The 17669-nt window shown below is 39.1% G+C and overlaps 1 protein-coding gene across 1 annotated transcript in view; it reads left to right on the top strand.

Annotated features, from left to right (window-relative positions):
- Window positions 1-15469: 15469 nt before the first annotated feature.
- LOC137634480 (activating signal cointegrator 1 complex subunit 2) overlaps window positions 15470-17669 on the top strand; it is a 47741-nt gene continuing 45541 nt past the window's right edge. The window contains exon 1 of the mRNA XM_068366902.1: window positions 15470-15626. Coding sequence (XP_068223003.1) covers window positions 15582-15626 — 45 coding nt within the window. The 5' untranslated portion in view covers window positions 15470-15581. The remainder of the gene's footprint in view (window positions 15627-17669) is intronic.

The raw sequence follows: 17669 nt of genomic DNA, 5'->3' as shown, positions 1-17669 counted from the left end.
CAGGTAATTGAATCAGTAGAACTTCAGCTGACCAAGCAGGGAATGGTCTTAATCAGGTAATTGAATCAGTAGAACTTCAGCGGACCAAGTTGTGGAATGGTCTTCTTAATCAGGTAATTGAGTCAGTGCGACTTCAGCTGACGAAGTTATGAAATGAACTTGATCAGTTAATTGAATCAGTGGAACTTCAGCTGACCAAGCAGGGAATGGTCTTAATCAGGTAATTGAATCGGTGCAACTTCAGCTGACCAAGTTGTGAAATGAACTTGATCAGTTAATGGAATTGGTGCAACTTCAGCTGTGAGCAAGTTGTGGAATGATCTTCCTAATCACTTAATTGAATCTGTGGAACTTCGTAATTGTAGCGATTGTTTTTATGTTGAACATTCTGACATATCTCTTTTTGTAGTTTATATATGAAAAATTATTTTAATGTTACTATTACTCGAGTGTTTTATTTTAATTGTTCATTACTTCACTTGTTTGTTTATTTCCTTTCCTCACTAGGCCATTTCTCCCTAATAGAAATCTTGGGGTTTTAGCATCCTGCTTTTCCAACTAGGAAAATAGTAATAATGGTAGCAGCCACTCACTTGAGTCTAGTCTGCCTACTACAAGAAATGTTAGTAGTAATTGAACTACTGTACAGCGTTGCCTCGGCATACGAGAATAATCTGTTCCAGGAGCCAGCTGGCAACCCAAAATGCTCGTAAGTCAATATAATTTTTCCCGTAAGAAACAAAGGGAATTAATTTGATCCCTTCCACACTTTTATGAATTCACATACATTGTACACTTGTTTTTAAAAGTTTGTAATTTTATTTGAAGAAGGAATTATGACGCTTAGCATCAGAAATTAATATACATAATTCTAAATAAATAGAAATAACTCTAACTTTACATTTGAGGAGAGTTGTGGCTGGCATAGAAGAGAAAAGAGAGGAGGAGGAGGGTGTTATTGCTTGGGGTGAGAATATCCCTCCATGAGGAACTTCGGGTAAAATATCGGGAGTTCATTCGTGAACAGTGTTCGCTATCGCTAACCGAATCACTCAATTTATGCTTTTTGGACGCTTGGTCGTCTAGTTTTTTACACTTGCATTCAATTTTGACAAGTAACCTATATAGAGATGAACTGCATTTGCCTTATCTTTAAAATGGAGTAGTAATTCCATGATCACGAAATGAACACTGAAGGGGCACCACTTGACTGATTATATTAGTACAGTACTTGCACGTGCGGGGAAATTTTTACTCGTTGCTCATACACCGATATAAATTTTCATGTTCGTATTGTTGCTCATACACTCTTCTCGGACGCATTGGACTTGGGCTGGGGCGCGACACTGGACGGTCGGGAATGCTCATGTCTGTGGAACTCGAGTCAGAGGAGCATGCATATCAACTGCAAGAAGCTGTGGCAGTTCATCTGGCCTTGAAAAGCTTCGAGTATCTCCTTCGAGGCAAAGTGGTGGAAGTAAACTCGGACAACACCACGGCCTTGGCGTACATCTCCAAACAAGGAGGTACCCACTCACTGACGTTGTACGAGATCGCAAGGGACCTGCTCATCTGGTCAAAAGGTCAAGACATCTCCCTAGTAACGAGGTTCATCCAAGGCAACTTGAATGTCATAGCAGATTGTCTCAGTCGGAAAGGGCAAGTAATTCCAACAGAATGGACCCTCCACAAGGATGTGTGCAAGAGACTTTGGGCCACTTGGGGCCAACCAACCATAGATCTCTTTGCAACCTCGCTGACCAAGAGGCTTCCAATCTAGTGCACCCCAGTCCCAGACCCAGCAGCAATACATATAGATGCCTTCCTCCTAGATTGGTCACATCTGGATCTCTACGCATTCCCACCGTTCAAGATTGTCAACAAGGTACTGCAGAAGTTCGCCTCTCACGAAGGGACAAGGTTGACGTTAGTTGCTCCCCTCTGGCCCGCGAGAGAATGGTTCACCGAGGTACTTCGATGGCTAGTAGACGTTCCCAGAAGTCTTCCTCTAAGGGTGGACCTTCTACGTCAGCCTCACGTAAAGAAGGTACACCAAAGCCTCCTCGCTCTTCGTCTGACTGCCTTCAGACTATCGAAAGACTCTCTAGAGCTAGAGGCTTTTCGAAGGAGGCAGCCAGTGCGATTGCTAGAGCAAGGAGAGCGTCCACCATTAGAGTCTACCAGTCGAAGTGGGAAGTCTTCCGAGACTGGTGCAAGTCAGTTTCTGTATCCTCGACCAGTACCTCTGTAGCTCAAATAGCTGATTTTCTCTTATACCTGAGAAAAGGACGATCCCTTTCAGCTCCCACTATCAAGGGCTACAGAAGCATGTTGGCATCAGTCTTCCGGCATAGAGGCTTAGATCTTTCCAATAATAAAGATCTTCAAGACCTTAAGTCTTTTGAGACCACCAAGGAGTGTCGTTTGGCTACCCCTGGATGGAATTTAGACGTGGTGCTAAGATTCCTCATGTCAGACAGGTTTGAGCCGTTACAATCAGCCTCCCTGAAAGATCTCACTCTAAAGACTCTTTTCCTGGTATGCTTACCCTCGGCTAAAAGAGTCAGTGAGATTCATGCCTTCAGCAAGAACATCGGATTTTCGTCAGAAAAAGCCACCTGTTCGCTGCAACTTGGTTTTCTAGCCAAAAATGAGCTGCCTTCTCGGCCTTGGCCTAAATCTTTCGATATTCCCAGCTTATCGGAGATCGTAGGCAATGAACTAGAAAGAGTCTTATGCCCTGTTAGAGCTCTTAAGTTCTATTTAAATCGTACCAAACCTTTACGAGGCCAATCTGAAGCTTTATGGTGTTCAGTTAAGAAACCATCTTTGCCTATGTCAAAGAATGCTTTATCATACTTTATCAGATTGTTAATACGAGAAGCTCATTCACATCTGAGTGAGGAAGACCAAGCTTTGCTTAAGGTGAAGACGCACGAAGTTAGAGCTGTAGCAACTTCCGTGGCCTTTAAGCAAAAGTCAGTGTTCGCGTCTTTTTATCTAAAGGATGTCCAGTCTCTTTACGAGAACTGCTACACACTGGGACCATTCGTAGCAGCGAGTGCAGTAGTGGGTGAGGGCTCAACCACTACAATTCCCTAATTCCATATCCTTTTAATCTGTCTCTTGAAATGTTTTTAATGTTGTTTTTATGGGTTGTCCGGAAGGCTAAGAAGCCTTTCGCATCCTGGTTGATTTGGCGGGTGGTCAAAGTCATTTCTTGAGAGCGCCCGGATTAGGGGTTTGAGGAGGTCCTGTTGTATGGGTTGCAGCCCTTGATACTTCAGCTCCTAGGGGTCTATCAGCATCCTAAGAGGATCGCGAGGCTCCGTAAGGAAGACGTACTTATAAGGCAGAGTAATCGTACAAGTCGACTTCCTTACCAGGTACCTATTTATTTTGTTTTTGTTATTTTGATAACTTCTAAAATGAAATAAAAACTCTTAGCTCATAAAATGTAAACATATTTTACTGGTCTCTACCCACCATCCTGGGTGTGAATCAGCTATATATTCACCGGCTAAGTTAAATATTTAAAAATGATATTTTAATTATAAAATAAATTTTTGAATATACTTACCCGGTGAATATATAAATTAAAGGACCCTCCCTTCCTCCCCAATAGAGACACAGTGGGACGAGGAGAAAATTGAGTCTTTGTTTACATGGAGCTTGGTATCTGGCCGACAGCTGGCGCTGATGGGCACACCCGCAACCTGTATAGCGATCGCTGGCGAGTTTTTTTGTACAGTTTTTTGTCTGTCGAGCAACAGAGTTGCAGCTATATATTCACCGGGTAAGTATATTCAAAAATTTATTTTATAATTAAAATATCTTTTTTTGATAATTTTTTGAGAAAATTCAGGCATTTTCCAAGAGAATGAGACCAACCTGACCTCTCTATGACAAAAATTAAGGATGTTAGAGCAATTTAAAAAAAATATACTGCAAAATGTGCTGGGGAAAAAATAACCCATTGGGGGTTAAGGGTTGGAAATTTCCAAAGAGCCTGGGGGTAAAAGGGTTAATCCCTGACACTGTTGTTCAGTTGGTCCGTTTTGCATAAGACTTTTCATAATTCTAACCAGTCTTTGCATTCAGATCCTCTTTACAGTATCATTGTGTTCGTAGTATTGAGTATGCAGTTATTTCTAATAGTTGTGCCTTCGTCATAAGACTCACCTACACAGTATTCTAGAAGTTTTATTCCAGCTGTAACCAAGTTGTGGAATGATCATCTTAATCGGGCAATTGAATCGCTAGTACTTCAGCTGACCAGGCAGGGAATGGTCTTAATCAGGTAATTGAATCAGTGGAACTTCAGCAGACCAAGCAGGGAATGGTCTTAATCAGGTAATTGAGTCAGTGCAACTTCAGCTGACGAAGTTGTGAAATGAACTTGATCAGGTAATTGAATCGGTGGAACTTCAGCTGACCAAGCAGGGAATGGTCTTCTTAATCAGGTAATTGAATCGGTGGAACTTCAGCTGACCAAGCAGGGAATGGTCTTCTTAATCAGGTAATTGAATCGGTGGAACTTCAGCTGACCAAGCAGGGAATGGTCTTAATCAGGTAATTGAATCGGTGGAACTTCAGCTGACCAAGCAGTGGACAGTGGAATGATCATAATCAGGTAATTGAATCAGTGGAACTTCAGCTGACCAAGTTGTGGAATGAACTTGATCAGGTAATTGAATCGGTGGAAGTTCAGCTGACCAAGCAGGGAATGGTCTTCTTAATCAGGTAATTGAATCAGTGGAACTTCAGCTGACCAAGTTGTGGAATGATCCTGATCAGGTAATTGAATCGGTGCAACTTCAGCTGTGAGCAAGTTGTGGAATGGTAAATTGCAGCGATTGTTTTTATGTTAAACATTCTGGCATCTCTTTTTTTTAGTTTATATATGAAAGATTATTTTAATGTTACTATTCTTAAAGTGTTTTATTTCAATTGTTTATTACTTCACTTGTAGTTTGTTTATTTACTTTCATCACTAGGCTATTTTTCTCTGTTAGAAATCTTGAGGTTTTAGCATCCTGCTTTTCCAACTAGGAAAATAGTAATAATGGTAGCAGCCACTCACTTGAGTCTAGTCTGCCTACTACAAGAAATGTTAGTAGTAATTGAACTACTGTACAGCGTTGCCTCGGCATACAAGAATAATCTGTTCGAGGAACCAGCTCGCAACCCAAAATACTCGTAAGCCAATATAATTTTTCCTGTAAGAAACAAAGGGAATTAATTTGACGCCTTCCACACTTTCATGAATCCACATACATTGTACACTTGTTTTTAAAAGTTTGTAATTTTATTTGAAGAAGGAATTATGACGTCTAGCATCAGAAATTAATATAAATAACAAATGGAAATAACTGACTTTACGTTTGAGGAGAGTTGTGGCTGGCATAGGAGAGACGAGAGGAGGAGGAGGGTGTTATTGCTTGGAGTGAGAATATCCCTCCATGAGGAACTTCGGTTAAAATATCAAGAGTTCACTCGTGAACAGTGTTCGCTATCACTAACCGAATCACTCAATTTATGCTTTTTGGACACTTGGTCGTCTAGTTTTTTACACTTGCATTCAATTTTGACAAGTAACCTATACAGAGATGAGCTGCTTTTGCCTTATCTTTAAAATGGAGTAGTAATTCCATGATCACGAAATGAACACTGAAGGGGCACCACTTGACTGATTTTATTGGTACTTGCACGTGCGGGGAAATTTTTACTCGTTGCTCATACACCGATATAAATTTTCATGTTCGTATCGTTGCTCATACACCGATATAAATTTTCATGTTCGTATCGTTGCTCATACACCGATATAAATTTTCATGTCCGTAATACCGATTTGTTATATTCCAATTACTCGTAACGAGAGGTATTACTGCCTAAAGGCTTAAAGGCCACTCATGAACTAATAATAATTAGTTGAGAGCTATTTTATTGTACGAACATGTAAGATTTTGGGAACAAAATATTTATGCCAAACATATTAAAGAAATAAAATTTGATTATTTTCTATAGTATTTTGGATATCATCTCTGTATGTAAGCCTATTTTCACATGAAGTCTATTTCAATGTCTTATTTAAATATATAATAAATATGTATTTTTGGGCTCAAGCCATAACGTCCTAATGGAAGGTTCCTTCAGTAGCTTCCTGAGGGTATATATGACTACAGTCGATATTCCCAGAGAATTAAACCAAAGGTTTCACAGAATTCTAACTTCTGGCGCGAGTAACCTAAAGGTTTCCCTTTAGGATATCGTATATCAACAGGGGGACGTATGCTTGACACGCCACATGGCTATCTGCACCCCACATAGCGTTTACGCTTCGAGGGGGAAGGTGGCAAGTTATAAGAGGAGCCGTTGCAAAGTTATCCTCCTGCGTTACTGTTACTGTACCTCGCGACGTAAACAAACGGCAGCCATAGCTGTCCGCCATCTTGACTGACGTCACGTCCGTCCTCTTCATTCCAATTCTAGTAGCGTCACTGCATAGTTTGGCAAGATTTACCTGTTCCCTCCACCCAATCTTCTGCTGAAAGTCCTCTCCAAACTGAGAACCTTCAAGGGAACAGCAGCCCTAGTGGCTCCCAAGTGGCCCTGAAGCAACTGGTTTCCCCAAATCCTGGAGCTACAACCCAAGCGGATCCCTCTGCCGGGCCCAGTTCTCTCCCAGCAGGTGCAGAAGTCGACTGTCTTCGATTCGTCAAAGAAAGTCCAAGACCTTCATCTTATGATTTTCTCTCCCTAGCCGTGGAGAAAAGGTTTGGAATCTCGAAGAAAAGTTTAGACTTCCTAGAGGAATACAAAACAAAGTCTACCAGAAGGCAATATGAATCATCCTGGAAGAAGTGGGTATCCTTTGTCAAGGCAAAAAACCCTACGGAAATCTCCATAGATTTTTGTATGTCCTTCTTTATTCACCTTCAAGGACAAGGCTTGGTGGCCAACACGATTTCCACTTGTAAATCGGCCTTGACAAGACAATTACTGTACGCCTTCCAAATAGATTTGTCCAACGAAATCTTTAACAAACTTCCGAAGGCATGTGCTAGACTCCGTCCTGCTCCTCCACCGAGACCCATCACCTGGTCCCTAGATAAGGTGCTCCATTTTGCTTAAACATTATGCGAAACACGTGCACGAAGTTAAAAGATTCGTGGTAGCAGCAGGTAGCGTATTGAAACCAGCTGCTTAGTGCTGCGTAGAACAGCGAGTTATTTCGGGATTCTAACTCAACGGGTGCCTGTGTTGACCCTAGTGCGATACATAGTGATTTCAGGTGACACTTAGTGTCACAAAAGACTGTTCTTCCTCAAGGTGAAGTGTCATAGATTCTAACACGTGTGCCACATGTTCTTGGACATGAAGTGTATTGTGACTCTTAAAGACTTTCGTTCCCCAGGAACTTGTGTATACAGTGAACCCTCGTTTATCGCGGTAGATAGGTTCCAGTCGCGGCCGCGATAGGTGAAAATCCGCGAAGTAGTGACACCATATTTACCCATTTATTCAACATGTATATTCAGACTTTTAAAACCTTCCCTTGTACGTAGTACTGTTAACAAACTACCCTTTAATGTACAGAACACTTAATGCATGTACTACAGTACCCTAAACTAAAACAGGCACAAATATTAAAGGTGATTTTATATCATGCATTTCCTAAACACGCTAAAAAGCACGATAAAAAATGGCAACCAATGTTTTGTTTACGTTTATCTCTGATCATAATGAAGAAACAAACTGGAGGTAGAGCTTTGCTTATTACCCAGACATATTTCCCATACTTTTCCCTTAGAACTACATCACATCTTCCTACTTTAGATATATATATATATATATATATATATATATATATATATATATATATATATATATATATATATATATATATATATATATATATATATATGACCCGATTTAGGTCGTATTAAGGGGGGTTCAACTTCACGTCTTGGGGAAACAAAGATAGAGGAATATATTTGATGGCTAACACTATTATGAGAGAGGGTAGGATCATGCACAAATGATAGTCGAATTGTTAATTTTCCACAGCTGCTATATTCTATTTAAGCTAAAAGGGCGACCCTTAATTATCATTACGTTACTTTACTAATCAAAAGAGCCCTCAGAGAAATGGTACTGGTTGGCACTCATTCTGGCACCCGTGACCTGGACGTGTAGGTCTAACCACTCACGCCTCCCAACTCTAACTGACAAAAAACTATGGGCAGTTCAAACGCCCAGCTTGGCCTTTCTATGGCCTGATCGATGATTGGCTGTGCTGACCCGAAAGTCTTAAAAGAACCAATAGAGAGAGATTTTGGTGATGCTAACTTTTAACGAACATTTTCGAGTGCCTAAAAGCCAAGCCAAGCCACATTTTAACCGTCTTTCCTTTAACAAAGAAGACATCTGTTGACATTCACTTATTCCACAAAGTAACAACCTGACTGTGCTTAGCTCATCACTCCCTTCCCAAATTTTTACGTCCCGTAAAATTCACACTTATCAGATTTTTTTTCTCAAACATTTTTTTTTCTCTCTCTTTTTTTTTTTCACTGAACACAATCTTTCTTTTTCCACTAGATGTTGCCTCTGAGTACCACTCTCTTCGGGAGCATGCAAACATTAAAATTAAATACCTAAACCAAATCAAAGGGCCTTTTTTGGCGTGTTACAATTGCAAGTTACACAAAGATGAATATCACGCCCACAATAGATCACACAGAAACACAAAATCAGGTTTAAATACATCGTCATCGAAATTTGGATCACAAAATCAGAAAAATAATAATGTTTCAAATGCAATAAAATACCATAAGGACCAACAAATCATCACACACACAAATTAAAGAAAATGATAAAAATCAAGAGAAATCAAAATGAATAACTTCCAATCCCAGCACTCTTTGATACATTTACCATTATAAGGAAACCATTTCTAACCATCCGTGACACTGCAATAAAGAGCAAACTCAAACAGTGAATAATAATAAAAAGAAAAACATACTTATCAATAACCGAGCAATATTAATTCTCCTAAAAAAAAAAAAAAAAAAAAACATAAGTAATGATGTTCAATTTTCAACCCATGATTAATAATTACCTGTAATAGCACTGAAAACCTCCACAGAGAAATTTAATTCTTTAATACAGTATAACACAAACAATGGAAAACCATACATAAAACCATTGGTAATAGCAAAATTGGTACCAACACAAAATAATGAAATTTGAATTATTTCCAACATAACATAAATGTAACAGAAATTTCTCAGTATGATAAATGATATACACGTGATATACTTACAACAAAACCAAAAAAAAAAACGAAACAAAATTTAATTCATCTTTTCACAAAACACTCGAAATGAACATACATAAAAGACCTGAGTTTTATGACCTCAATCACCTCGTGGTAGACATTATCTCAAGACCCATGTACTCTCGCACTCTCTCGTGCTTGAAGTACGGCACTAACATTGACTTGTGCCTCTTCCTCTCTTCCCTTTCCCCGGGTAACCCTGGATACGGGGTTTACCTACTCACTTAACTACCTGTCCCCTTGGGGAATGGACCTAGGACGTCCATATGCACTTCATTAAACTTAAAAGGTACTACCGACCATGTTCTGGCCCTTGGTACCACATGCTTGTGGTTACTCATTGAGTTACATACATAACACATTGATAAACATAATTCCTTAAAAATACTGACACTCTTGCCATCCTTAGGGGAACTTCCTATACCCACATGCCACGCATAAGGTCTTACATCAATTACACAGATGACTTTCCCTACCAAAGGGGAAAAAAGAACAACGCTAGATCCAGTTCCATCTTCAATGAAGAACACACCCTTCCACCTGCGCAAAGAATCCGGGAAATTTGATCTCCTACCCCATTCATACACTCATTCACAGGGCTCAGTCACGGGGGCATTCATTCCCTCTCTCTTCCTCCGTAGTCGTCAAGCTCTTCCCGTTTTCTATGCGCTCCATCCACAGGTCTACTTGAACCTAATTTCTTTCGTTGTCGTTCCTTCAGCTTCCGTAGAGTTGATACATCCGTTCTTCGTCGTAGGATCACTGAGCCCGTGTGTGGGCTCTGGCCGTTGTAAGCACCGTGCGCTCCTACGTTTTGCGGGCATCCATAACGAGCGGTCCTTCAACCTCGTTACACACATGATTCCACATCTATTCCAAGACGTGAATAACATTCCGACTTCCATGATCGGGAGCGGGGGTGAGGGGTGCTGCTCCGCCCCTCCTCCTCCTTATGCATTCCCTGAGAAGACGAACTACCCTAGCTGGTAGGTGGGCATCCCCTACTGCTCACTGGGGGAGCGTCTAGCTCCCCTCCCCCACACTCTGGGGCAACGATGGCAGGCTCATTCCTTGGCACTCCCGTCCCCAGTCCTTGCGGTCTGACGGACGGCCCGAGGGACCATTGGTCCCCTTCCCGCGTTGTCTTCCCCTTCCTGCGTCGCCTTCCCCTCCCCCTCGTTGATACAGGGGAAACATGATTTCTTCTGCCGACGCTGTCTTCTTTATAAACAGCTTTCAGATGGTGGTTTGTGGCCTGACATCCATAACACTACCGCTGTTCATCGTAGGGCCATAAAGGCCGTAGGTGGCCATCTGTTAGCACCACCCCTCAGTTCCAACAACCGCCAGTCGCCACATCGTACCTCTCAGACCTCTGCCTCTCGAGGTTCTCTTCTAAAAACACCTCATCCTTGGTAGGTTGTCGATGTCGGTTGAGTGTCGGGCTGCCTCTATGGTTGTGTATCTCCTATCATGTGCGTTGAGAAACGTTCACCGAGTACCGGGCATACATGAGCTACACTTCATTTCACCCCTCTCTCTCTCCGTCTTCGTCACCTCCACTCGACGTCGAACTTCTCGTGTTAACCATTGTCACTAGTCTCTTTTGTTTCCACTTTTTCAAAAATCTCACGTCGGCTAAAATCACTTAGCACAGACGCTAATTTGTTAATCACCCCACAACACCTGACACCATTTAATATGACCCGATTTAGGTCGTATTAAGGGGGGTTCAACTTCACGTCTTGGGGAAACAAAGATAGAGGAATATATTTGATGGCTAACACTATTATGAGAGAGGGTAGGATCATGCACAAATGATAGTCGAATTGTTAATTTTCCACAGCTGCTATATTCTATTTAAGCTACAAGGGCGACCCTTAATTATCATTACGTTACTTTACTAATCAAAAGAGCCCTCAGAGAAATGGTACTGGTTGGCACTCATTCTGGCACCCGTGACCTGGACGTGTAGGTCTAACCACTCACGCCTCCCAACTCTAACTGACAAAAAACTATGGGCAGTTCAAACGCCCAGCTTGGCCTTTCTATGGCCTGATCGATGATTGGCTGTGCTGACCCGAAAGTCTTAAAAGAACCAATAGAGAGAGATTTTGGTGACGCTAACTTTTAACGAACATTTTTGAGTGCCTAAAAGCCAAGCCAAGCCACATTTTAACCGTCTTTCCTTTAACAAAGAAGACATCTGTTGACATTCACTTATTCCACAAAGTAACAACCTGACTGTGCTTAGCTCATCTATATATATATGTATATATATATATATATATTTGTGTGTGTGTGTGTGTGTGTACATATATATATATATATATATATATATTATATGTATACACATATACATACCTACATATATACATAAATACATGCATACATATATATATATATATATATATATTACTGTATATATATGGGTTATGGAAAAAAATCCGCGAAGTGGTGAATCCGCGATGGTCGAACCGCGAAGTAGCGAGGGTTCACTGTAAAGGCAAATTCTTTCCTTTCAGATTCCACATCACCATCTTTCAGTTCATGATCTATGTCTGTTATTCAACAATTTTATTGTAAATTATTTACCTTATTTTACTTTATTGCAATTTCTTGAATAAGATAGATATTTTATTTACCATATGCATCTTATTTCGCCTTTAGATATGAAAATAAATTGCTGTTACTGTGTTTCAATGGCCCTAATTATTCTTTATTATATTATACATAATAATTATCCTGTCTGAAATATGCTCACCAAGCAAGTGAAATATTGTTCCTACACAAATATTTAACCTTCCGATCTGTCTAAGAGACCGGCACGATCTTCGCATCCAGATGAGTCTATCTTCATCAGGGTACTTCGAGATGTTCCTCTTGTCCAAACAGGACCTCCCTGCCTGGGGGGCAGGAAGCCATGTCATTGTTTATGTCACTGGTAGTGACATATAACGGAGATGTCACGGTCTCTAAGGTCACCAGACCAAAGGAATATTGTTTGAAGTAGAAGGCACTTTGAAATGGGGAAAAACCACGATACACTAATTCTCTGGTACACTTCCATCAGGACGTCATGGCTTGAGCCCAAAAAACGGATTTTGAGCGAAGCGAAAAATCTATCTTTGGGTGAGATGGCTATGACGTCCTGATGGACCCGCCCTACTGGTTCTAGTTCGGCCTGTCAGGCCCCTCCCTTTCATATTGTATCGTGGAGGCTGGCAGAAACGCTGAATATGGAATGAAGAGGACGGATGTGACGTTAGTCAAGATGGCGGACAGCTATGGCTGCCGTTTGTTTACGTCGCGAGGTACCGTAACAGTAACGTAGGAGGATAACTTTGCAACGGCTCCTCAGTTATCTTGCCACCATTCCCCCTCGAAGCGTAAACGCTATGTGGGGTGCAGATAGCCATGTGGCGTGTCAAGCATACGTCCCCTATTGATATACGATATCCTAAAGGGAAACCTTTAGGGTACTCGTGCCAGAAGTTAGAATTCTGTGAAACCTTTGGTTTAATTCTCTGGGAATATCCACTGTAGTCATATATACCTTCAGGAACCTTCCATCAGGACGACATGGCCATCTCACCCAAAAATAGATTTTTCGCTTCGCTCAAAATCCGTTTTTGAGGAAGAAAGTGCCCTCTAGTAAAAAATGCATATTCTGTTTGCTAAGGAGTTAATGTAGAAAGGTACTTGATAAAATTTTTTATATATAAATTTCTATCCTGTCAAATAATTCAAACAACTGATTACTACTTGATATATCAGAAACCTAATCAGAGCTATTGAAAAGTCTCCTTGAGACCAAGCTCTAACTTGACATATAGATATGCATAGCATTCGGTAGATAAAAGGATTTCTATAGCTCATGTTTAGGATTCAAATATAAATAAACTATGCCAATTAGTACTAGAATGGACTCATTCGGGTCTATCTGAAGACTGTAGACTAGACTGAGTATATGTGATAAAAGTCATGTACTGTTACTTAACTGGCCCACTTTTGGAATTCCTTAAAGCACAGGAAGATTATTCTTATGTTTACTTAAAAAATAAACTAATATAATGCATGCCAAAGCTATACTGGTTTAAATAACCTCACTGGTCCCAGTACCTGGCCTCTGGGCAAGAAGTCATAAAACGTTAGTTGAGAAACCTAAGAGACTAATAAAAAAAAAAAATTAGAGCATACAGAAGGAAGAAGTGTTGTATTACAAATAAATGTGCAGCAGTACCCTAAGAAGTACATAAAAATAGGCACAATAATAATTAAAACCAAAGAAATTGATATGTGGACAATGTCTAAAGGCCCTTCCACACGAGGGTAAATGGTGGGCGGGTATATGCTATAATTCTTTTGCTTTCAAATATTTTCACCAGATCAGTCATATGAATATTACGAAAAAAAATATAGAATAAAAAAACTACTGGTATAAGGGAGACGTGTTGAAGGAAACAACTTGGTCTTATACCAAAGAAAGAAAGAAAGAAAGTAAGTACAGGTGAAGGGAGTCTATTGTATATATTCTCGCCATGTGAAAAGACTGGGCATGATTGGTAATTTAGTATGGAAGACATATACGATAGGAAAGCACCCACAAGGAATCTCTCCTTTACAAAGACAACGAAGCTATGGTCCTGATGATAAAACTGAAGAGAAATCCAAGAGATAGATACATGAAAAGGGAGATTTTTTTTAACACCAAATCGGAAGCACGATAATGTATTAATTGATACAATATTAATTTAAAAATAAACCAGTAATTTACTAGGTTATATTAAAAATGAGCAAACGAATTCTGCACTTTTTACGAAAAAAAAATATTGTACCGGAATTTTTTTTAGAACCTTCAACCTTAATTGAATCAAATGTGGAAAATTAAATATGGTAATTTGATAAAATACAAGATGACTTGTTTCATTAATACCTAAAAAAATAGGACAAATTATTACATACCCTTATGCAATTATTTGTATTAACTCGTAAACATCTATAATAGTTTAGCATTTTTTACAAAAATTACTGTCTAGTGCACAAATCATTAAGTGATGTCACGGTCAAATAAAGTTTAATGAGTTGTGTATTATAATAAATTAGTTATAACATGTGATTCAATTTATTTTTACATATATTTACATCAGCTGACGAGACACTGATAAACAATTTTACCGTACAAAAAACCAGCAAACAGGAAATTTTTAGTAAACTTTATGTACAGGTTCACATTACGATTATTGGCGAAATATTTGTTAAACGTACTCGTGTATGGAGAATCTGTTTAGTAAAAGCACATTACAATAATTACTTAATTTTAGAGGAGGAAGATTTGATACTTTTTTTTTGTTTTGCCAGGAATATAGAAAAGAAAGGAATGAAGTAATTGAGCTACAATAACCTTACGAGGAAGACCTAAAGAAAATAGAAGGAATATTTTTTTGTGAAATAAAATTTAGAAAAGAAAAAAGAAATACTAAACCCAATGTGGAGGAACAGACAAAATGATATAAGAAGATAAACTTTAGAGGCGCCGTTACAAAGGCTACGATGCCTCACCTCAGAACCTGAACTGAAGTGAAAAGCAGTGTTGCCAGGTGGGTTAGTGTAAAATTCCCCAAAACTTGATAAAAAATCCCCATTTCCAGAAATATATTTTCTTCTAATACAGAAATTACTCGCTATACTTCACGTAATTGTAAATAAACTAATTGCAACAATATAAAGGTTTACTCATCTGTTTCTTCTTCATAGATACATGTACAGAATATCGTCACCAGTCATCCAAAATCCCCAAACCTAAGGATAAATTCCCAAATGTAGGGATAAGTCTCCAAATATAGGGGATAAATCCCCATATCTGGCAACTCTGGTGAAAAGAAATCTCTCAAACAGGGTTGCCAGGTTTTCTAAATGAGAAAAGGTCAATTTCTAATCAACAGAGGCTTTAAAAGGTCAACCCATTAATAGAAAAAGGTCAAAAATATAGTATTTAAGGGCCGGCTTTTTTCATATTACTAAAGGCCAACCTATTTAAATACAAAAGGTCAAATTTGAGTTTTTTTTGGCCGGAAAAAAGGCCAAACTGGCAACCCTGCTCTCAAACTCGATGATTATAGTTCGCTAGTTTCGCGTGTGACACCGTACAGACTGAACAGTCTCCTGTCAAAAGCGGTCACGTCTTGTGTTACAGTATGTAACGCCTCTGTAACGGATAGGAAGTAAAGCTGGAATAATGAGTGGTGCCATACCTAAAGGTTCCGTGCGTCCAAAGAACAATGTAAGTATGAAAATAATAGAAAAACTATCAAATATTCTCTTAGACTTTTCGTGTCTTGCATATTGCAATTAAATAGTCTTGGGCAAATACACAGACTAGGGTAACTTCTTGAGGCAAATATGGTACAGATATGCTTGCATGAATTGCGGTATTAAGGTAGGCTTCCGGTAGTGATAAGCGAAGAATTAGCCTTAAGTCGAATGCTGTCTACCTGAGTCATAAATAACGTTAAATATATCATTGGTGATCACTTACCTAAGTAGCCCGGTACTAGGGGGCTATTCATGCTAGTAATGCAAATTACACAATATGTATGAAATAGTCGCAAATAGCCTAGGGTAGTACGTTAAGTACTTATCGTATACAGCCTCTAACTAGGTTTGTGTTAAAGGCAATTTATTTTAGAAATGCAAATTGCACCATATGTATGAAATAGCTAATGGTAGTATGGTACAGTACCTGTCTTATACAACCTCTAACTAGGCCTGGATTAAAAGCTATTTATGTTGGAAATGTAAGTTACACCATATGAATGAAATAGCGTATGGTACAACGGTATCGTACCTCATACATAGCCTCTAACTAGGCCTAGGTTCAAGGCTGTTTATGTTAGGAAAGCACACTACATGAAATACTGGTTATATTTTAGTTTATTACAGGGTAATGTAACCTAGGGTAAAAACTAATTTTTCTATAGAAAAAGGTCCGTTCTCTTCGAAAATGACACTCGTTCCTATCGGAAATGAATAGTTTAAAAAATATATATATATTTATATCCACTGATAATGGGTGACCCCCAGTGGGAACTCGGGGCTTTGGGTGGGCAAACGGTATAGAATGGTAAAACAAGCCTTTTCTTTTCTATATATTACCTTCTTGGATGTATAATAAACAGATGAAAATATACGCTAATTATCTATATCCTATACTAACAGTATATTTTTCATTTATTTGTTGACATTCTACTGGTCTGTTGTAGTTGGTCTCGTTCGTTTGTTTGCAGTAGCAGTTTTCGGTAATTTTGTGTTGTATTACAGGGTGAGATTTTGAACAGAAAATATGTTTTCCTAAAGTAAATAACGTGATTTAACCGAATTTGATGTTCATTTCAATCGGAAATAAACAGATCAACCAATTCGGCTAACTTTAAGTTGCCGAATTGGTTGCTGTTATTATGGATGAAATGAAGGTGAAAACCGGTTAAATCACGTTATTTCCTACAGGAAAACATATATTTTCTGTTGAAATGGTTAAATATAATCACTGATGTCATATATGTTGAGTTAAAATATTTAAATATAAGCATTTGTTTAACGGTGTCACTTCTCTTACGAATGTACTGCGAACGATAACATTAGCAACGTTACCAATAATACACAGTGTTACCAACATTGACGTATGGTACACAGAGTTACCAACGGCAAACTGACATTACTAACGATAGCAATGATAGATATTTCCATGCGTATTTTAAATAATTTCTTCATATAAGTTTTACTCAATATATAAAAAGTACAAAAAGGGCACAGAACCTAACAAACCCACCTAACCTAGCCTAGTAGTATGACAGGTCACAAACCTCAGTACATCGGACGTTGGCAGCACTGGTTACTGTATTTTTTCAAGACACAATCTTTGCAACGGCACCTCCAAAGTTTATCCAGATATACTGTTTTGTATTTTCCTCCGATTATTATAATTTCAAGAAGGTAATGTATAGAGAAGAAAAGGCTTGTTTAACAATTATATATAAATTCCCCAGTATGTTTTCCCCACCCAAAACCCCGAGTTCCCACTGGGGGTCCCCCATTATCGGAAGATATAGATGTATATATATTTCTGAAACTATTCATTTGCGACGGGAATGAGTGTCATTTTCGAAGAGAGCGTAATTTTTTCTATAAGATAAAGTAGTTGCTTTCCTATGTTACATTGCCCTGTAATACACTACAATGAATCCCAGTTTTCGATCTTTTACACATAAACTCCGCCGCCACCAGTAGGATTACATCTCTTTTAACCCCTCCCCATTTTCCCCCTACG

Source organism: Palaemon carinicauda, chromosome 44, assembly GCF_036898095.1.
Source record: "Palaemon carinicauda isolate YSFRI2023 chromosome 44, ASM3689809v2, whole genome shotgun sequence".
Classification (NCBI taxonomy): Eukaryota; Metazoa; Arthropoda; class Malacostraca; order Decapoda; family Palaemonidae; genus Palaemon; species Palaemon carinicauda.
The sequence above is the reverse complement of the archived record's forward strand: the minus strand, read 5'-3'. Positions and strand labels throughout refer to the sequence as shown.